Source organism: Chrysochloris asiatica, unplaced genomic scaffold, assembly GCF_000296735.1.
Source record: "Chrysochloris asiatica unplaced genomic scaffold, ChrAsi1.0 scaffold00009, whole genome shotgun sequence".
Classification (NCBI taxonomy): Eukaryota; Metazoa; Chordata; class Mammalia; order Afrosoricida; family Chrysochloridae; genus Chrysochloris; species Chrysochloris asiatica.
Genome location: NW_006408527.1, coordinates 14797711 through 14820712, shown reverse-complemented (window position 1 = coordinate 14820712; position 23002 = coordinate 14797711). Strand labels below are relative to the sequence as shown.

The 23002-nt window shown below is 42.6% G+C and overlaps 1 protein-coding gene across 1 annotated transcript; it reads right to left on the bottom strand.

Annotated features, from left to right (window-relative positions):
• Positions 1-1298: 1298 nt before the first annotated feature.
• FCAMR (Fc receptor, IgA, IgM, high affinity) lies at positions 1299-22139 on the bottom strand. Its single transcript, XM_006834207.1, has 7 exons — positions 22110-22139; positions 13239-13299; positions 6353-6691; positions 3676-3951; positions 3225-3345; positions 2487-2602; positions 1299-1408 (listed from the first exon to the last, which is right to left on the bottom strand). Exons 1-7 carry the CDS (start codon positions 22137-22139, stop codon positions 1299-1301), a joined length of 1053 nt encoding a protein of 350 aa, XP_006834270.1.
• Between the last annotated feature and the right edge of the window lie 863 nt (positions 22140-23002).

Here is a 23002-nt window from a genome sequence, read left to right as displayed (position 1 = left end):
CAAGTAGTGCTCCTTGATTGACAGCATAGGAGTTTGGGACCAAGTGGGGAGCCATGATTTGAGGAAAATGTGCTGTTCCTTTTGATTACCTGCCTTTATGGTCATCCTTCTTATTTTTGTTGCTGTTAAATGTCGATGAGTTGGATCTGACTCATAACCATCCTATATAAGAGAGACTGGTGGATTTGAATTGCCGACCTTGGGGTTAGCAGTCCAGTGCTTATCCTACAATACCACATTGTTGTTGTTGTTATATGCCGTGGAGTCGGTTCCAACTTATACTGACCCTGTACAGGGGTTTCTGAGGCTGTAAATCTTTACAGGAGCAAAAAGCCTCATCTTTCTCCTGCGGAACAGCTGGTAGGTTTGAACTACTGACCTTGCGGTTCTCAACCTGATTCGTAACAACTACACTACCAGAGCTCCTACAGTACCATATTAGGGGACTTCAAATGATGGGGCAGAAGTCCAGGGGATACAGAGCATCTGCACAGGTTGGACTCCAGAGGTCACTGAGCCCATGCCTTCTAGTAGGCCAATCAACTGTAAATATTTCTTGGTGTTCTACTGAATTGGAAAAGATTGCAAGCAGTTTGTGACCCACTGTAATCCTAAACACAGGCAGTTCAAACACACGCAGCAGCACCAAGGAAGAAAGGACTCAAGCAAGATCTTCTTTTGTAAAGATTACTGCCAAGAAACCCCTATGGAGCTCAGTCCTACTGAATAACACATGGGGTCTCCATGAGTCAGAATCAGCTCAACAGTAAAGGGTTTGGTTTATTTTGATATTTAGTTGGAAATTCTCTGTGGACATAGTGAGTTGGGTAAAACACAACCACTGCCCTAAAGGAACATAAAGTCTACTTGAAAATCAAGTTTGGCATGCCTGGAAGAGCAATGAATAACAACACTAGGTGAGAAGGAGTCTAATGAAGATGTGTGGAGCAAACTGAATCCTGACACAGAAAAGGGACTCCAGGAAGGGCCTGGGCATGATGATTGAGACCTGGGAATTCTACACCCTGATTGGAAGCTTCTTATAATCCTTTCTCAAAGCCTCTTTAACTGCTGTGGAGAATGCCTTCTTAAGCCCACAGTTGATTAACTAATCACCCTCCAGCCTCATTAGTTCTCCTCCTCTAGATGGAGGAAGGTGATGAAGAGATGGTAGAGTTGTGGAGATGTCTGGTCTCATCCTGCTATGCCATGGTGGTTGAGTAACTTCTTCTTCCATTCCTCAAGGTCTCGGGTCCCTCACCAGTTGGGCAGTTTGGCAGGGGTAGGAGGAGAGCCATCTACAACGTCTTCCTTTCAAGATGGGGCAGCTGGTCAGGTGAGAGGTTCGACTCCATGATACTTGTCATCTGGATCAGGGTGACCCGTGTTGTCCTTTCTGCCTCTTGAGCTGCACAGACACAGAGCAGGACTTGAGGGTGCTGGGCATGGAGGCTGCTGGATTTGATTCCCCCACCCTACCCATCCCGAGCCTTAACCCAGAACACTAGCAAATGAGCCTCAGATCAACAGCAATTGGACTGGTCTTTGGGAATCTAGATCTGAGAATCTTAGCCTCTGCTATTTGCTCTCAGAAAGCCTCACCATGTCTCAGCACCACAGAGCATTCGCTGTGGGAATTTGACCCTGGCACATTGCACATTTCAGCTGGGTTTTCCAGAGGGTGCAAATGCAGAGTTTGACCCTACTTCTGGGCCCTACACTCCTGCTGAGTGCTGTGGGGTTACTTATGCTGTGCAGATGTCTATGGTGTTAGCATTATGTCTCTTCTGAGCTCTAGGATGACTACAAGAAGTAAAGGCAAAGATGGTTTTCTCCCTTTGATTGATAAAGAAACTAAGGCTCAGAGAAATAAAAAGACTAGAATTTAGCTCTTCTAAATCCAAGGAGACCTGTTGGCACAATGGTTAAGCTTTAGGCTGCTAGCTGGAAGGTTGGTGATACAAATCCACTAAGTGGTTCCATGGGATAAAGGTCAGGCAATCTGTTCCCATAACGATTAACCAAAAAAAGAACAAACAAACAAAAACAACCCTATTGCTATCAAGTTTATTTTGACTCACAGTGACCCTACAGGACAAGGTAAAACTGCCTCATAGGGTTTCCAAGGTTTAATCTTTACCAAAGCAAACTGCCACAACTTGATCCCGTGGAGTGACAGGTGGGTTCAAACCACTGACCTTTTGGTAGCTACCCACTGCACCAGCAGGCCTCCTTAAACTGTGCTCCATAGAGTTTTCAAAGCTGTCACCTTTCCAAAACAAATAGCCAGACCTTTCTTTCGAGGTGCCTCTGGGTGAGTTCAAACTGCCAATCTTTTTGCTAGTAATCAAGTGCTTAAGCTTTTCTACCTATAAAGATTGTTGTTGTTGTTAAATGTCATTGAGTAGGTTCCAGCTCATAGCTACCCTGTATAGGGTTTCCAAAGAGTGGCGGGGTGGGGGTGGGGCTACTTAAATTCTACTCACAGGTCTTTTTCCAGAGCTTCTTTTTCAATATAACAAGAGCCAGGATCAAAACCAAGGACAGCACCGTGCACACTGGAGTCAGGATCCGAGAGACACTTTTCTGTTTTGATGATGCGCTGGGGTAGAAGTGGCAGGGATTCAGATGGGGAGAGCACAGCAGAAGTGAAGTTGGAGAGAAAATTAAAGATCATTTGGCCCTAGCCTCTCAATTTAGAGATGCCAAAGAGAAGTTAGCTGCCTTCGTTTTTTTCTGGTTGGTAGCAGAGCAAGGACTAGAACCCCTGTCTGGAAATTCCCAAGCCACTAATCCTTTTTCCTACTCCACCCATCTAGGCCTCACTATGCGCTGTAGTGGCAGAAGGCCTGACTGAAAATCAGGCATGCTCCAATCTTTCTTTGTGACGTTAGCAGTCACTTTCCCCTCTCTGGAGCCTCCATTCCCCATCTTTAACAACACAAAACAAAAAAACACAGAAGTCCTCAAGGTTCCCACCTAAATATTCTGTCAGTCTGCCAGTTAGATTTTGCTTAAAACCCACATGAAAATTATCAGGTAGTGTTTTTTTTTTATAGCAGGAAGGGTGCCTGGTTTTTATATCACTTGTCTGCTACTGCCTTGTAGGTTAAAATGGAGGCTAAGTGCAGGGAGAAGGACACAGAGGTCAGTTCATCAAGGAGCATGCCAGGAGGGTGAGGCAGAGCTGGAACCCCAACCTGGGGGAGGGCCTGGGTTCTTACCTCTTCATGGAGGACTCCTTGCCCTGAGGTCTCAGGGGCCCTGCTGCTGGGGCCTGGTTTGATTTTGCTTGGATATTACTGTCTCCAGCAGTAGACATCAGACCTTCTTCAGCACTTGCTTCTGTGATGGTGGTTGTCAAGGTCCATACACCTATAGTTTCAGTTGTTTCTTCATTGGAGCCCAGAGCTGGTTGCTTAGAAACCGATGTTGCTTCTTGAAAGGTTTCCCAGGTCCATTTTTCTGAAGTTAGGGTTGATGGCCTAACAGTTCCTATGACTTTCAGGGTTGCATCCAGAGCTTTTGTTGCCTCTATTGGCCCCTCAGTCTTGGAAATTGTTGTCTTCCACCCTTCCTCAAGCACCCTAGTCCTGTTTACTACTGGGCTTCTGGTCCTCCACACCCAAACATCTTCTGATGTTTTTGGCCTGACGGTATGCTTTGAAGTCATACTCTCTGGGCTGTGAATTGTGGCTCTGATGGATCCTTCTATCCAGCTCCCTGTCCCTGGAGCTACTGCCTTGGTTATCTCTTGGCCTTGTCTTCCCTTAGTTGAAACTGTTGTTTTGCTGGTTCCTGGAGTTGAAGCAACTCTGTCTTTTCCTGTGACCCCATCTATAGTCTCGATGGTTCCTGGGGTTAATCTGTTGGCCACTGAAGATACTGTTGCCAAGGAGCTCATAGTGGGTGTGCTAGGATCTAAATTTGTGGGGATGGTGCTGGAAGGACCTGTGGGAATAGCAGAGGGAAACCAAAGGGGAAGACTTATCAGGCTATCCACTGTGTTTAGCAAAGGGCATTGAGTTTGGCATGTTTTTAAAATGGAGTGCAGCTGACTAAGAAATGCAGTCTTTGGCCAATATATTAGATAAAATACAAATTTTGGAAATCTAGATGCATTCTCTAGTCTGTTGTAGATATTGACATTTTATGTCCCTCTCTCCCCTTTCATGCCTACATCTCTTCACCCAGTTTCCAGGACCCCCATGTTGTCCCTTTTCCCAGAGATCCATAGTCCATCATAGACAATGCTTCAGAAAAATAAGAGAAAAATTCCTGTTTTGTCAGAACAGACAATCTCAGCAGATGCTTGGCAAGCAGCATCTAATGAAACCAATCCGTGCTTAGACATAAGTGCCTACTGTTTCCTGACATGCCATCTCTTCTGTAGGGTGGCATTTCCCAGATTGGATGCCCATCTCTTGTGCTCTAGGTGCCTGGCTCTGGATTAACTTCTAGGAATCTGACACTGACTTGGTAGTTGCTAAATGCTGGCTGAGGAGCTCAGCCTGAGTCTGCTGTAGGGAGATTCTGGTCCCAGTTTCTCCATCCCTGTACCCTATTTGTCACGCCTGTCTTACCTGCTCTACAGTGATCTCTCCTCTACACATCTGACCCATGAGGCATGATAACCACAAGAGACTACACCAATTCACTACCTTGTCAGGCTATTTTCAAACCTATATTCCACAATATTTCGGGGGGTGGGGGACGGTGGTGTGTCGAGCAGGACAGTTTATGAGCATTCCATAGAGAAGTTCTTCCTATTATCTACTTGATTACAAAAGGAAAACAGAAACCCAAATTAGTGGCCGAATAGTTCACTCATGCTAATAGTGACCCATGTGTGTCAGAGTACAACTGTGCTCCGTGAGGTCCTCAGTGGCCAACTTGTCAGAAGCAGATAGTGAGACCTTTCTACCAAGCTGCTTCTAAGTGGATTTGTTAACCATTTGTATCACCAATTGCTGTCAAGTCTATTCTGACTCATAGGGATCTTGCAGGACAGAGTAGAATAGAACTGTCCCATAGGGTTTTCAAGGCTGTAATAGAGTCCTGGTGTGGTCCTGCTGGGTGATGCACTGGACTGCAAGGTTGTTTTGAACCACAAGATTGGTGGTTCAAGCTCACCAGCCGCTCCTCGGAAACCCTATACAGGGCCTCTGTGAGTCAGAACCCACTTGACGGCACTTCACAACAACAGTCTTTATCAAAGCAGATTGTCATATATTTCTCCCTCAGAGTGGTTGGTGGGTTTGAACTGATGACTTTTTGGTTAGCAGCCAAGTGCTTAATGACTGCTAAAAAGGCTTCTTATCTATCTTACGTTGTTGTTGTGGAGTCGGTTCAACTCATAGAGATCTTATGTAGGATTCCTAGACTTGTTCATCTTTGCAGTAGCAGAAAGCCTCATATTTCTTACACAGAACTGCTGGAGGGCTCCAATCTGGAATCTTGTGGTTCGCAGTACAGTGCTCATCCTATGGAGTCACAGTGCTCCCTATCTACCTGACTGTTGTTGTTAAGTGCCTTCGAGTCGGTTCCAACTCATCAGTACCCTGTGTAAGGTTTCCAAGTCTTTAAATCTTTGTGGTAGCAGAAAGCATTATCTTTCTTCCACAGAGCTACTGGCAAACTCCAACCTTGGACCGTGTAGCTCACATTCTAGAGCTTATCACATGGAACCACTGCGATCCCAATCTACCTGATGTTGTGGCTGTTAAGTGGCATAAAGTCAGCTCCAACTCATAGAGACCCTATAAAGGGTTTTCGAGGAGCAGCTAGTAGGTTTAAACTACCGACCTCGTGGTTCATAGTCCAGTGCTGATCCTACAGCACCAAACCAGGAGTTCTAATCCACCTGATAATACTTCTAAAATGAAAATTGTAAAAAAAAAATAATTCAACCAAACCTACTACCATCAAGTTGATTCTGACTCAGACCAACTCTATATATAGTGTTTCCAAGACTGTAAATGGAGTCCTGGTGTGTAGCGTGAACCACAAGGTCGGTGTTTCAAACATACCAGTCACTCCTTGGAAACCCTATACAGGATCACTAAGTCAGAATTGACTCAATGGCGCTTAACAAGACTGTAAACATTGGAGCAAATAGTCTCATATTTATTCAGTAGAATGGCTGATAAGTGTGAATTGTTGACTTTGTGCAACGTTGAACCCACAGGTCAACCAGGGTTCCTTCTACTTCTTAAAGTCCTTGCCTTATCCTTAGCTGCCCATCATCAGTCCCCTGGTATTTAAAGTTCTCTTGGGTCTCTGAGCCTCCTCTTCCATCTTCTCCTACCTAGCACTTATGTCACCAAGCTACCCACCAGCTACCATCTCTTACCTGCAGACACAGTCAGGTTCACTGGGAAGAAAAGCATGTCATTTCTGTTTCCAATGCCACAGCGGTAATACCCTTCGTCTGTCTGGGACAGCTGGGACATCGTCAGTACAAACAAGCTTCTCCATGGGAAATCTTCTAGAGCCACGCGGCCATGGTAGCGATGGTGGGTATAGTGGTTAGTGGACACGATGGTACGGCAGATCCACTTGGGGGGACCCAAGCGGCACCAATATTTCCTCTGGTGTCTGTTGACCGAAGTGGGGGCATAACGGCACTTGATGGTGACAGTTCCCCCAAGCTTCCCAGACACCAGCCTCGGACCCTTCAAAGCATCTACAGCTGCAGGTAGAGAAAAAATCCAAGGAGAGGAGGAGCTGAGCGTAATCATGATCTGAGAAGTTACACAACCCAAACACTTCCAGAATTAAGGACAGGTCAGAGAATGCAACTCTGAAAATGAATCCAAGAGGAATCACTATGGAAATGGTAGCACTTAGTTATTGAGGCAGATTTCCAGTTGAGAGAAGATCATGTTATGATAATTTACCTATTATTTAGCTAATACTTACCATGTACCCCACCACTCATCTGTCAGTTTGTTGTACTCTGGTGGTGAGCATGTTGCTGTGATGCAGAAATCTGTACCACCAATACCATTAGGGTCAACTTGAAATACTGAAGGATTCTTTGTGCAACATATTGAATGATGCAGAAAGCACCCAAAGAAAATGGAAGGAATACACAGAGTCACTGTACCAAAAAGAAGTGGTCGACGTTCAACCATTTCAAGAGGTAGCATGTGATCAAGAGCCAATAGGAAGATGTCCAAGGTGCGCTGCAGGCATTGGCAAAGAAAAAGATTCTAGGAATTGATGGAATACAAATTGTAATCAGTCAACAAACTGATGCAACCCTGGAGGCACTCACTCATATGTGCTAAGAAATTTGGAAGACAGCTGCCTGGCCTCCTGTTTGGAAGATATTCATATTTGTGCCCATTCCAAAGAGAGGTGGCCCAACAGAGAGCAGAAATCATCAGACAATATCATTAATATCCCATGCAAGTGAAATTTTGCTAAAGACAATTTAAAAATGGCTGCAACAGTACACTGACAGGAAACTGCCAAGGTTCAAGCTGGATTCAGATGAGTATATGGAACAAGGGATATCACTGCTGATGTCAGATGGATCTTGGCTGAAAGCAGAGAATTCCAGAAAGATGTTTACCTGTGCTTTATTGACTGTGCAAATCCTTTCGACTGTATGGATCATGATACACAACGGACAACATTGTGGAGAATGAGTATCCCAGAACACTTAATTGTGCTCATGAGCACATAGACAGAGGCAATTGTTGGAACAAAACAAGGGGATACTGTTTAAAATTGGAAAAGATATGTGCTAGAGTTGTATTATTTCACCATACGTATTCAATTTGTATATTGAGCAAATGATATGAGAAGCTGGATTATATGAAGAAGAACCTGGTATCAGGATTGGAGGAAGACCCATTAACAACCTGTGATATGTAGATGATACAGCTTTGTTGTTGAATGCCAAGAGGACTTAAAATATTTAATGATGAAGGTCAAAGACCACAACCTTCAGTATCAGTTGCACCTCAATGTAAAGAAAGCAAAAATCCTCACAGCTGGACCAATAAATAGCATCGTAATAAATGGAAAAAATATTGAAGTTTTTAAAGACTTCATTTTGCTTGGATCCACCATCAATATTCATGGAAATAGCAGTCAAGAAATCAAGCGATGTATTATTGCATTAGGCAAATTTGCTTCACAAGACCTCTTTAAATTGTTCAAGAGGAAAGATGTCAGTTTGAAGACTGAAGTGTGCCTAACCCAAGCCATGGTATTTTCTATAGTCTCATATGCATGTGAAAGTTGGACAATGAATAAAGAAGACTATAGAAGAATTTATGTATTTGAGTTATGGTGTTGGTTAAAAATTTTAAAGGCACCATGGACTGCCAGAAGAACAAACAAATCTGTTGGAAAAAGTACAACCAGAATGCTCCTTAGAAGCTAAGATGACCAGACTTCATGTCTTATACTTTGGACTTATTAAGAGGGACATCATTGTGAAGGACATCATGCTTGGCACACTTGAGGGTCAGTGAAAAAGAGGGAGACCCCCAAGAAGATAGATAGGCATAATAGTAGCAGCTGTGGGCTCAAGCATAGCAGCAATTGTAAGGATGGCACAGGACTGGGTAGTGTTTCATTCTATTGTGCATAGCATCACCATATGTCAAAATGACTTGACAGCACCTAATAATAGCAAAATTGCTTTATTAAAACTCAGATGTTTATTTGTGTGCAGTTTCTTTAGAAGCCAAATACAGTTGTTAATCCTATTTTTGGTGTTATCATATTAATTAATCAACTTATTCAACAATGACTTATTAAGCATCTAGTTGGGACTAGTTTCTGGATACTGGACACTCTAGATACTAAAAGCCTGTTGCTGTCAAGTCGATTCCAACTTATGGGACACCCATATGTTGCAGAATAGATTTTCCCCGAAGAGTTTTCTTGGCCATAATATTTATGGAAGCAGATCACCAAAATATCAGATCAGTAGCTATCCAAGTTCATCACTTAGGAGTGCTACCTTCCAGCAAACATTGAGTATAAGTCAAACAAGTTCTTTGTCATTGCATAAAAAGCATCGTGATCACCCTTTCTCCCTTGTCCAATCATATGTTCATCATTTTTGTTTAAAGCAATCAGGCCTTTCTTCTACTGTGCTACTGGGTGGGTTTGAACTGCAAACTTTTAAGTTAAATTTGCTGTTATAACAAAAATATCACAAGTGGTTGACTTAAACAAACAGCAATCAATTTTTTCACAGTTTAAGAGACTAGAAGTATGAATTCTGGGCAGCCGCTCCACAGGGAGGGAAGCCCTTATCTCTCTGGTGGCTCTAGGCGAAGATCATTGAATCTTTAACTTGTTTCATGGTTCCTTGAAGATCTCCATGTGGCTTGGCACTAATCTCCCATTGCTGCTTCTTTGGCTGTGAGCTTCCCTATTCTTCTATTTCATCTGAGTAGTGACCTCATCCTTTCAGTCATGGCAGATCCTGATCTTTTTCTCTCTCCACCATAGGAACTCCACCCAATCAGTTTGGGGCACTGGTTCCATTCCTCTGAGACTTCTGAATGGCAGTCCTACACTACAGGAATTGAGTTGGTGAAGATTTGACTCTTTTAAGCTAAAAGGCTGTGGCCCACCCTTTGAAACTGATACAACCCTGCCTTCTGTGCTCATTCCAACAGTTCTGCTAATCTTTGAGCTACTCTAGGAATGGCCTTTTCCTTTTCTTGGAGAACAACAGATGTAGCTCCTTTGACCTGTTTCCTGCCTGTGGACTCCCAAAAGGCAGACAATGTTCTCACTTTTCTTCTTCTCTGTCCCTTTCATGATAAGCTGATGACTTCTTTCTGCTGTCATTCATGAGTCACAGGTTTAATCTCTTTAACCAAAAGTGTTGGTGGCCATGTCCAAGCTGACCATTCTAGTACATTGTCCTTAGCTTTGTACAACAGAATTTTCTAAATCTTTAAGTTCTGTTTTCACAATTAATTTTCAAGTCCATCTCTTTCTTCTCTCTGTTTTCTATAAATCGTACGGCCCCTTTAAGTTCTTGTTTAGAAATCTCACCAGTTATCTATCCAAGCTTATCACTTACAAGTACTACCTTTCATCAAATATTTAGACATAATTTAGACAAGTTCTTTGCCACACTGCATTTAAAAAAATTTTTTAAAAAAGCCTCATCTTTCTCCTAAGTAACAGCTGGTGGGTTTGAACTCTCAACCCCATGGTTAGCAGTCCAATGCTTATCCTAAAGTACCACCAGGGCTTCTTTTATTTAGTAGACACTGATCTTATTTATTTATTTATTTTTGGTGTTCCCTTAAATAACCCCTCTCCAGCACACTTGAAATGGTCTCCTCAAAACCCTTCATGGAATACTATGCCTGCAAGGAGAATAGAATGAAAAATCCCTCACCTTTTTGAAGTAAAATGTCACCTTTTCTATGAGACTTACTCTTTATCACACTATGTAACAATTGCATATTGTCCCTATCCCCATCACTCTTAGCTTGCTCTTGCTTAAAGCACTTACAAAACTCTAATATATGTTGTTGTTGTTGTTAAGTGCCATCGAGTCAGTTCCCACCCATAGCGACCCTGTGTAGGGTTTCCGAGGAGCAGCTGGTGAGCTTGAACCACCGACCTTGCAGTTCAAAAAGTGTGTGGATAAAGTAGAATTAAAAGATTATGGAATTTTTCCACACACTTTTTGAAGGCCCTTTATATTGTGTGGGAGTGTGGTGACTCCAAAGAATAAAGAATCACAAGATCCGCGGTTCAAGCCCACCAGTCACTCCATGTTATAAAGATGAGACTTGCTGCTCCCGGGCAGATTTGAAACCTTGAAAATCCTATACAGGGTAGCTATGAGTCATAATCAACTTCACAGCATTTAACAACACCAGCAACATACTATATACTCCCCTATTATTATTATTCCACCACTCGTCTGTCAGTTTGTCGTACTGTGGTGGCTTGTGAGTTGCTGTGATTCTGGAAGCTATGCCACTGGTATTTTAAATATCAGCAGGGTCACCCATGGTGGACAGGTTTCAGATGAGCTTCCATTCTGTATGGATTACTTCTCAATGTAAAGAAAACAACAATCCTCACCACTGGACCAATAAACAACGTTCTTATCCACGGAGAAAAGATTGAAGTTGTCAAGGACTTCATTCTTCTAGGATCACTCATGGAAGCAGCAGTCAGGAAATCAAACGATGTATTGCATTAGGCAAATCTTCTGCACAAGACCTTTTTAAAGTGTTGAAGAGCAAAGATGTCAGCTTGAGGACTAAGGTGCACCTGACCCAAGCCCTGGCATTTTCAATAACCTCATCTGCATGCAAAAACTAGACTGTGAATAAGGAAGACCATAGAAGAATCGATGCTTTTGAGTTATGGTGTTGGAGGAGAATATTGAAAATGCCATGGGCTGCCAAAAGAACAAACAGATCTGTGTTGGAAGAAGTGCAGCCAGAGTGCTCCTTGGAGGCCAAGATGGCCAAACTTTGTCTCTGATACTTTGGAGAAGGATATCACGTTTGGCAAGGTGGAGAGTCAGAGAAAGAGAGGAAGACCTCCCGCGAGATGGATTGGAAAAGTGGCAGCATCAATGGGCTCAAGAGTGGCAACAATTGTGAGGTTGGCCCAGGACCGGACAGTGTTTTGTTCCGGTGTGCATAGGGTTGCTATGAGTCGGTACCGACTCGATGGTACCTAACAACAACAAATTATTATTATTATTTAGATTTCATCTGGGGTGCGAATGTTTTGTTGTTGTTGTTTTTTTAGTTTTTATTGTGCCACAGAATTTGTCCACTGTCCAATTATATTTCATCATTTTATTGCAAATCCTCACCTAAAGCACATCAAATGCCCACCTTTCTAGAAGCACTCTGTTATTGGTACCGTATTTATACTCTAAGAAAACAGCAACTTTCTCTACAGCTTTTCCTCACTTCCTTCTGAGCCTCACCACAATTGCCTTTGATGTCCATCAAAACAATCCAGGCTTTTACTTTCTTTTTCTTTAAACTGTATATATTTTTATACCTTAAAACTCTTCCAGCCTCCACCTATGACCCAGTTTCGAAACTACTTCCACATTTTAGGTGTCTGTTAGAGCAGCACCCTGCTAGTACATATATTTCTCTTAGTCATCTAGCACTGCTATAACAGAAATGCCACAAGTAGATGACGGATAAGAACAGAAATTGATTTTCACACAATTCAGGAGGCTAGAAGTCTGAATTTGGGGGAAGATTTTCTTTCTCTGTTGGATTATGTTCTGGAATTTTTCAAGGAAACAGAAGCAGAAGAGACCAGGACCTTCCTCCGGGGCCAACAGAGAAAGAAAGCCTTCCCCTCTAGTCAGCAACCCGACTTCAGACTTTCAGTCTTCTAAACTGTGAGAAAACAAATTTCTGTTTGTTAAAGCCATTCACCTATGCTATTTCTGTCATAGCAGCTTTAGGTAAATAAGACAGGTAGTGGTTGATTGCAAACTGCTTGTACCACCCAGGGACCTCTTAGTAAAGTCACGGTATTCTTCTATGGCTTCACATCACTATGAGAATAAAATCCAGGTGCCAGTGTGTAGAGATGGAGACCTTTGCAATCCAAGTCTGATCTATACCTGGCCAGTCCAACTACACCAGGCTGCCAGGACCTTTAAAGCAGAGATCCTGTCTTCCATCTTTCTGTTCCCAGTGTCTGGGGCCCTCAGTAATAAATAAGTTGAGTAAATAAATAAGTTGAATAAATAAGTCAATAAATAAATAGAATTGTTTTGTTTGCCTACCTACTTCCTCTGTAGACTGTGAACTCTTTTAGAGTAAGGCAGCATCTTCATCTTAATGGGCCCGACACTTAGGTATTTGTAGAATAAGTAGTAATGAAACCCTACTGTTTCTGTCTTTTGCATACCCTGAAACCCTTACCGTGGAAATTCAACCAAGTTTTAATTATCTCCAGAAAATGGACACTATTGAAACATGAATATTTAAGAAATCATCAAGTTAGACACATGCCCTGTCATGTGAGCCCTTGCTACCCTTATTCCTCTAGGTCAAGTCTGGTCATTCCCAGGATCCACTGTCTGGTCCCAGAGCCCAAGAGAGAAAACCACAGATATGCCCATATTGACAAGGGAGCACCAAGTACCCCCTGAAGTGCTGGTCAGGAATCTCCATGCCCTGAAAGATTTCAGTCTGGGTTTACATGGTTCTGCAAGCTCTGAGCCAGGGACTGCATTGGGTACTCACCTTGCAGCAGGACCAAGATGATGAGAAGGGGCATTTTCCATCCTGGCCTCTGGTTGGTGACCTTCAAAAGACACCAAATGAAAGGAGGATCAAGACAAGCAAAGGCGGGACCCCCCCACCCCACCCACACACACACAATATCTTTATCCCTTGAGTTGTACAACAATCGTTGGGTTCTCAGTTTGCTCAGAGGAAGGGCTGGATAGGTTATTTCTAAGACAAAAGAGTTCTTGGGTGGCCCAACTGGTTGACTGTTACAACTCACACAAAGGCACCTTGGAAGGCAGACCTGGCAATCTGCTTTAGAAAAGTCACGTCTTGAAAATCCTAGGAAGCAACCTCTACTTTGCACACATGGGGTTATCATGAGTCAGAATCAGTTCAACAACAAATAGCACAAGACATGAGCCCCTGTCTCTGAGGGAAGTTTATCCCATCCTCACTCTTATATATTTGCATATTTGGCCTGAGCCATTCTCATCAAGGCTATATTCCCACTCTACCCCCTTGTGGTTTCTGTGTTTAGAAGCAGTGAAATTCCCTCTCTGGGATTCAAGTCCTGCTCCCACTTGCCAGCTTGGAGCTCTGAATTCTTGGGAGTGCATTGTGGAATGGGAAGGCCATGTGCTTAGAAGTTGAGATCTTAGTTGAAATTGCAGGACCCTGGAGAAGTTACTGAGCCTTGGGGAATTGTTTTCTCATCTGTAGGATTGGGGATGAGAAAATCTGTACTGGGCGATTGTTGTACAACTTAAGGGAGAAAGATATTGAAAGCACTTTAGAGTGTGTCTGATATAGAGCACTTCCTGTCCCCTTCTCTCCTCACCCTAATCTCTTTGCTAAAGAGGAATTGATTCCTTCAATGGAAACTTTCGGTTCCACTGGTCCTGAGCCTCAGAATAGCAGTACGGAGTTAAAAATCCACACTGTGCCTAAGTAGTTGTCTATATAGGATCTGTCTCAGGTTCTGTTCTGTTTCTTCTCCACAACTGCCAGAAAGTCCTTCCTGCCCCAACTCTGTATTGATCTGGTGTCTTGCTCTAGTGTCTCCTGGTAACCTGGGGAACACCTTGAGTGAAGGACTTTGTCTCATTCATCTTACCCGTAGGTTCTGACATAAGGCTCAGCTCAAAGCAGGTGACAACGCATAGCTATTGTGAACAAGAACCCACCATTCTCTGTCAACACCATACTGTTGTTGTTAAGTGCCATCGAGTCAGTTATGGCCCTGTATAGGGTTTCCAAGGAGTAGCTGTTGAGTTTGAACCACCAACCTTGTGTTTTAAACCAACATTTCAGTCCAGTACTTTATTCCATAGCATCACACCGGGGCTCCAACACCATGCTGACCACTACTAAATGGCTCTTTAATTTATTTAGTATTTGTATTTTTAACTTTTTTTTATTGTGAATTGAGTGAATATATACAGAACAGATCATCAATCCCACATTAAGTAAATTATACATTTTATGTCATTACAATGATTGCAATCCACTCCATATATCATCAGTTAATAGTAGTTACTTCAATTCATTTCTAAATAGCTCTTTTCTTGCTTAGTGATTAAAAAGACAGAGTTTGTGCATTATACTTTTTTTTTTTTGTACTCCCCAGAGAGTATTCAGGGACTCACTTTTATTAAAAATCTGCTTACAGTTCCTGGAATTTATAGATTAAGAGAGAAAGAAAAAAAAAAAAACACCTAAATTTAGCCGTTTCACAATTTTTATCTCCTTTCTACTCTAATGTATAATTCACTGATGTTAAGAATGAAGTCCCTGGGTGATGCTAGGTTTAAGGTTCAGGTATACCCAGAGGTGCCTCCAAAGAAAGGCCTGAAGAAAATTAGCCACTGAAAACCCTATGGGGCTTAGTTGTGCTTTGACACACATGGAATCATCATGAGTGAAGTCAACTCAATGTGTTTGCTTTTCTTTTTTTTTTTTTTTAAACTTTAAGAACAGGTATTAATAGTCAATGATTTGACCCAAGGTCAGGACTTCCCTCGCTGTTCAACTTGACTAAATCACACATGTCATTGTTTTTAGGTACCATCGAGTCGGTACCAATTCATAATGACCCTGTACACAACAGGACAAAACACTATCTGGTCCTGGACCAGCCTCACAGTTGTTGCTATGCTTGAGTCCCATCATTTCTATCACTGTGCAAATTCATCTCACTGGGGATCTTCCTCTTTTTCTCTGACCTGTCACTTTACCAAACATGACATCCTTCTCAGTGACTGGTCCCTACTGACAAGTCACACATGGCTAATGGGGAACATAGACTGTAGGGATGGGAACTGAAAAGAAGAGAAAATAAAATGGAAATAAAAACAGCAGAAGGAGTCGTAGAAAATGAAGAGTAGTAGGTGAAAAAAGGAGAAGGAAAGAGAGAGGACAGAATGAGAGAAAAGCATAGTCCTTGGGTTTGTCCAAGAATTCAAGTTGGCCATTCAACTTGGCTCTCCCTATCCTTCTCCATAAGGCCTTTGGCTGTTCTTTGCTGATAGAGTTCTGAATAGTCAGATTTGGAAAAGTCCACAGGCATCTCATACTTTCCTTCTGTGCCTTCTCTTAGCAAACCCCTGCCTTGGCACTGCCATCTTCCTCAGATCCCTCCTTGCCTTCCAGAATGTCTGGCTTGCTGCCGTCAACAGGAAGTGCCTGTACTCAATCTGTTGTTTAACTTGTATTCAATAAATCCAGGCTAAGGCTGGGGTTGGCACCAGACTTTCCTGGAGGTTAATTTTTTTCTTTAGTGGCAAGTACTGACACAGCACATGTTGGGGACAAAGTATGGGCGCCACACAACCCAGTTCCTCTGAAGTCCAATGGGGCAGCAATCTCTGTTTCATGAACAAACGCCACCTGAGCAGGGTAATGAGGAAGCTCGGCGTGTGAGATAAAAAGACTTCAGGATGTTATCAGACTTGATTGGAGGTTCAAATGATAACATTCAACGGAATTGCTTTTATTCACCTCCTTGCTGGTGACCTTCAGATAACCTTTCTCCAGATGACTAGGAACCCTAACTAAGCAGCTTGGGCCCACAGACCTCTGTGATAGTAAACAGCATTTCAGGAGGTGAGAGGCACACCGAGAACTCTCTTGAACCTCTGGTTTTTCTGGAAAGGGCATCTCCCTCATATTCCACCCAGCCTGGTATAGTACTTCCTGGGTCCCTACTACCCCTTGGAGCCCCACTGAGCAGTAAACAAGTAGGGAACCAACAGTATAATGTAGAGTCAAGAGCATAGAACCAGCATTTGGAGTTTCTGCTTTGTTCATCTCTGACCAAATGAGTGGCCTTGAGTAATGTGCTTCTTTCCCCTCCACTATTAAAAAGAAATAAAAATCTTGACTGTATGATCTCCAAGCTCCTTTCTCTTTCTAACAGTTGTTCTTTCTAAGGTACCCAGGGCTCTGCAGGGAATTTGGCACTTTGGTGATACAGAGGGTGGGATGAGAAGAGTAGGCAGGTAGACGGAGGAGAAATGGCCTCTAGAATCCTTAACTGGCCCCTGGGATGAGCCCAGTCTGCTCTGAGAAGAGATCCTGGGTACATGCTTGACAGCTGTTGTTGCAATTCACCACCCATATTCAGAGCCAAGACCCCAACCTCAGAAGGAAACCATCTCACCTTCTGCTCTCCAGACTTAGTTGAAACAGTTCCATTCATCTCAATTCAGAAATCAGGTCCCCTTGGACTTTTCTTTGATCTCCTTGAGTTGCTGGTGTATTGGGTGTCTTCTTTAAATCTAGAGTTAGAGAATGCAGTGTGGTATGTTGGAAAGAAGCTGTACTTAAGCCCTGGAAAACCTAGATCAAGACAAAGCTCTGCCACTCACCTCTATGCAATTTTCAGCAAATCACTTCTCTGGGAGCATCTGTGATTTATAAGAGGAAGCCAGTCCTGGCCCCTTGTTCTTACTGTCACTTATTTTAACACCGTGTTTCCAGGGGTGGTTCTAGTTGCTTCGTGCTCACACACACACTGATCCACATTCCCCCACCTCCCATTTCCCCTTCACTCCAGGGTTCAAGACATTTTGGGGATGCCCCAGCTTTGCCGGCCCATTCAGGCATCTCCCAGACAAGTGTTACAATAACCTGGACAAGAAAGAAGGAAACTTCAGAATTCACGAGAGGAATTCCCCTGTTAGCTGGTCAATGACTGATACATTCCAGCTGACCTGACCCCTAAAGCTCCCATGGAGAGGCAGTTGGGGTCATGTGGGTTGCTGACCCTAGTTTAATTACATGGTCTAGGAGTTATTAGTTCCTGCCTTGGACAAAGCCCAGTACTGTGAAGTGATGATCTTCACTGGAGGAGAAGACAAGTGTGGCATAAACGAGTTTAGAAAACACCCCAGTATTTCCCTTTGGAAAATATTTTATAGCTAAGGTTTTCTTTGTCAAAGATGTGATCTATCTCTGTGGGCAAAAAATGGTGGGCACGGTCCAAGCACTCAACAACTGAGGAGCGCAAGGGGACAGGAATGCTGCAGAAGCTAGTTAAGGACCCTTAATCAGGACCACTGATAGATAATATAGCATGGTTGAGCCAATTAGAAAGGGCACCTCTTCCTTAAGAAAAATATTCATTTGGTCTATTTCTGTACAATTTGGGTAACCACAGGTGGCAGCATATATTCTCCATGATCCCATTGGGAATATGAACTAGGTCACTGAAAACAATAGGAGAGGAAGAGGAACAACTCCATGCTTGGAGTATGGTTGGGACAGAGAAGTCTTGTGTATGTGCTAGTGTGTGTGTGCAGCTAAGTGTGCCACTACCCCAGGGTTTGGTCAGGAGGTCTAGACTTTTGCACCTGATCGAAGCTTCTCATTTAAGTTAGAATATGTCTACAGTGGGATGGCATCCCTTAGGTGTGGTACCCTTGAGCCATGGACAACCTAAAGAGCTATACACAGAGGCTCTGCCTTCAGAATCTCACCCCCAGAATTGAATGATCCCCATGTGTGTGGTGGAGAGGCTACGACTGTCTGACTAGAATCTCCCCTCCCAGCTCTTTGGGGGAGCAGTCAGTATTCCTGCTGTACCCTTTATTGGGAAGGTAATATTCATCAAGTTACCTATCCTCTTTAAACTTCATTTCCCTATCTGTAAACAGGAGATAATAGCACCTACCTCATAAAGTTATTATGAGGATTAAATGAGATGATCCATGCAATTCGAAGTGCCTCGCAGTAAATTCTCAGTAAATATTAGTGGCTAGTATTATTAGCTTAGCTTAGAGCAATAGGGAGTAGGGATATTACAACAACCAAAGCCTGAAAAAAAATCCCTTTTTAATGTTTTTCTCTATTCTGTGGTCTATCTCTTTCTTTTTATTTCTGCTATTGTCTTATTTAGTTTTACAGTAATAGAAATACTACAAGTGGCTGGCTTTCACACATGGAATTATAGTGTCTTACAATTCAGGAAAGTAAAAGTCCAAATTCAGGACGCTAGTTCTAGGTTTTCTCTGTAATCTCTGGGGAAGGTCCTATCTCCTTTCAATACCCATGGGCTTGGTACTGATTGGACAGCTCCATGCATCTTTGCACATGTCTTGCCCTGGGTCTAGGAGGTTCTCAGTGCAGGGGCTCTTCTTTCCTGGTGATAGTCAGGCCTCCCTTCTCTACTGGTTTCTCTCTCCATTTGCCTAAGATAAAAGATGATACAGACCACATTCCAGGAAAAGTCCCCTTATATTAGATCAGGGCTGTGACCTTTATAAGTGTATTGTATCCCACCCTAATCCCATTATAACTTATTGGCTGATCACATCAGATCACATCATGAGGGATGATTACATCATTGCACAACTACCAAATTACATCATCATGTAACTACCAAACCATTGACAATCATGATCCAGTGAAGTTGACACATATTTTGGGAGGGATGCAATTCAATTCATGACAGTCATCTTTTGGACATTTTAAAGATTAAAAATAAAATAATTTATCTAAATATGCTTCTAGCTTAATTCAGGATTTCTAAATTCATAGCTGTCAATTCTTCAGCATTTTATAAATGATTAATAAATATAGTCATTTTGCATTGTTCAGGCTATTGTTTTCCATTTTCTTTTGAACACTTTAAAGACTTTTTTTTTAAGTATAGTACACAAGTTGTTGTTATTGTTAAGTGCCGTTGAGTCAGTTCCGATCCATAGCGACCCTGTGTAGGGTTTCCAAGGAGCAGCTGGTGAACTTGAACCACTGATCTTGCAGTTCAAACTGTCTTAGCAGTCCAGCACACTAACCCATAGTGCCACACCAGAATTTCCATAGCAGACACAGATTATAGTAAAATGCAATTCATTGCAATGCCCTGGTCCAGTTGTCAGGGAACTGACCCAGAGTGTGATGGTCCACCTTCTGAGGCTTTATGGATAGAAAACTCCTTACTGGCTATGATTTTGGGGGACACAACTGAATTCTCTTGCCCAGTACAAAGCCACAAGTATGGTACTGTGATCTGATTTCCAGGGCTCAGACTCCAGAATCATGCATAATTAATACTTTTACCAAATGTTAGATCTGGTTAGAGTTTTATCTACCCCTTGGCTACCTGCTTCCCATCTCTCAATTCCAGTTTTAACAAAGGATCTTATTTGATAAACAATACTAAAGTAAAAATCAGGAAAAAAAAAAAAAGAAAATTAATGATGGCAAGGAAAGCCATTGGTATAATAAAATAATCTGTATTTATCAATTCCCTCTGCAAAACATGTTTTGTGATACATGATTACGAGCAATGTGCAAAGCTGGTTTATGCACCCAGTATATCCACGCAGTACCTAGTTTTGCTCCGTCCCTTGACAGTCAAGATTTACATCTCTTCTTACACATGATCAGCTGAAAAAGCACATTTTCCCCCCTAGCTCTGGCCAGAATACTGAACCCAGACAACCATACTGTTCAGAAATGCCTAACTTATTAAAAACCGTTGGTCACTTACTTAGAACCTCATAGAGGATGGTGAACTATGAGACTTGTCTTTCCTCCAAATGATAACAGAAGAAAGCATTTCAGTGGCACAATTTTATAATGTCATTAATCAGGCTTTTACAGTCTCAGCCATCATTTAGTTGATAGCAAAGTTTGCAACCCAGAAACGTTCAACCTCCCAATACAGAAGATATTCCAAAGGCAGTCAGAAGATGCTGAGATGGTTTAAGTTCAAGTCCAGACTACTGGTGAAAGTACCGAGTAAATAACCCCAGGAGGTCATTTAATAATGGACCATAACCACGGTTGTAGCTCACATCAGAATGTATGAAAACATGATTAACAGCTCTTGCATAATTTTTCTGGAGTGACTTGAGTCTGGAGATTGAAATGAATGCATTACTTGTTGTTGTTGTTAGGTGCCAAGCATTGCTTACTGGTTGGGAATTAATTAGGTAAGATTCTATTTGGAATTGACAGTATAGATATAGCAAATAAGTAGATCGTTTCCAGGATGAGAAGGACTCAGAGGGTTAATTTGCCATCATATGGCAGTTTGTTTTCCTCAAGGAATGGCTATATGGGGCATTCAGTATTGATCTGATTCTGGTAGGTTGGACATTCATTAACAACAAAACTGAACTCAGCCTTGGTTAGTGAGAACCTATGCTGTTGGATCAAACCATGAGTCTCTCACTCATGAGTCCATTGTGCCAGCAGTGGGGTGGCCAATGACTGAATTGTGCTGCCATCAACTGGTCAAATCATCTGCCAATTTGGTAATTTGGTGTCTCTTCCTTGGTTACTACTCTATGGTGGGCATTGATCTACAATACAGAGATCTTTACATTCACGTCCACTTCCATCTGCCCATCTGCAAGCCTCTACTCTAGTCTGTTCCAAACCTTTCTCCATCCAGGATTCTGTATAAATTCTAACCTCAGGCCAGTTTTCCCTACACCCAAATTAGATAATCAGGTGCACTGCCCAAAGCTCTCTGTCCATTGTGAATACTCTCTCTCGGCAATGTCTTTCAAAGCCACTTCTGAGCAGGCCTCTAGTCTAAGTACTGTCCATTTCAACTTGAACTCAACAGTCATCAGAATGTTTGGGAGTGCCCTTTCCGCAGTGTACAGTTTACCTGAATAAACTGCTAAGAGTCCTTTAGAAATGAAGAGCGGAGTCTTTATTGTGTATGTTTGGTGTTGCAGGGTTTTTTCTCCTGAAAAGAACAGGTTCTGAGTCTGAAAACTGACTCAGGTCCAGAAAATGAGCATCGTAACTTTTTTATTGGGGCTACTGTCCTCAAACTCCTTGTCACCCATCCTTGATTTATTCTCATTGTACAAGTGGAGCAATACTGGTATCGATTTTGTCTCTAGAGATACCATTTTCTCTGTGAAGCAGGCCCTCTTGGTTACAACCTGTGGATGATTATACTAATTGCAACCAGCTGTGTATTTCTGCAGTTAAGTGCCACCACCTGGACTCTATTTGCTCTAGGACAATCATCCCATTGGTATCAATGAACCAAATCTGTTATTTCTCCTACCATCAGGCCTAGTTTACAGAAGAGAGCCCAGTTTATCTTTTAAGAGTTGCTAACGTCCTTCTCAAGTAGCTCTGGTTGCGTAGTGGTTACGAATCGGGCTGTGAACTTCAAGGTCAGCAGTTTGAAACTACCAGCCACTCCACAGGAGCAATATGAGACTTTCTGCTCCCGTAAAGATTGACAGCCTCAGAAACCCTGTACAGGGGCGCTATGGGACACAATAGCACATAGCCACCATCAGTGTCCTTCTCAGCTCATTTCTTTTGGCAATCATGAATGATGTGCCAGATCTTCCCAAGGAATGAAATAGGTCTTCCCGTCTTATGGTATATCCAATTTAGCATGCTCACTTGCATGAGCTGTTTCATTTCTGCCTCCATTGTCTGCTGGGGCAATGCTGCCATTTAACACCCACCTCTCCTGGGCCATCACTTTCTCTATGCTGCTAGAAGATGTTTTAATAGTGAAGTCAAATCATCTCATGGAGTTCTTACCAGAGTGTGACATCCTATACTGCAGAAGAGTGCTCCCAGATCGATAAACTCCTATCTTATCTTCCAGTCCTTCTGACTCAGCTCTTTCTAAATCTAGTCCCAAATGAACAACTCTGACGTTTGCTAGTATATGCTGGCTAGAATTTATAGTTGATTTGGTATCTGGTCCCTTTCTTCCATGATCAGTCCCAGCCTAGACTATTCTATGTCTCTTAGTTGTCAGGAGGGAGTATGGGGTGGAGGTGGGGGTCTTCTGAATTGTTTTTAAGCAATGCAGGGTAGGGAAAGGTGCTCGTTCTTAACAAGGCAAGATGGATCATTAGCTAAGCTAAGAGTGTTTAGAAGACAATGGGGTGCAAAATTTGAGGGACATCAACACAAATGTCCCCATCCTAAATTTTATAGTCCTATTTCTACCTAATTGTGTATTTCCATTTTCATCAAACGTAAGCCTTTATATGACTATGAAATAGAAAGGGCTTTCTTTTACAAATAGGCTGTCATGTGACTTGCCAGAACAAATCGCAATTTAAATGATTTCTTCTCCTTTCCTTCCCCATCTCCCTCTCTTTCAGTTTAAAACCCTCTCTAAGATTGATTCCTTTACTTAACTCTAGAGGGTGCACTCAACTGCAGATCACAAGATCAGCAGTTCAAATCTACCAGTGGTTCCTTTGAAAGCCTATATACATGGTTACTTTGAGTTGGAACCCACTCGACGGCACTTAACAACAGCAAACAACAGGGGG

Coding starts and splice junctions, on each gene's coding strand:
- FCAMR (XM_006834207.1), bottom strand. CDS start 22,139: ATGGAGGCAGAAATGAAACAGCTCATGCAA. Junction 13,300..22,109: donor AAATGAAACAGCTCATGCAA/GTGAGCATGCTA, acceptor TGTCTTTTGAAG/GTCACCAACCAGAGGCCAGG. Junction 6,692..13,238: donor CATCTTGGTCCTGCTGCAAG/GTGAGTACCCAA, acceptor CTCTACCTGCAG/CTGTAGATGCTTTGAAGGGT.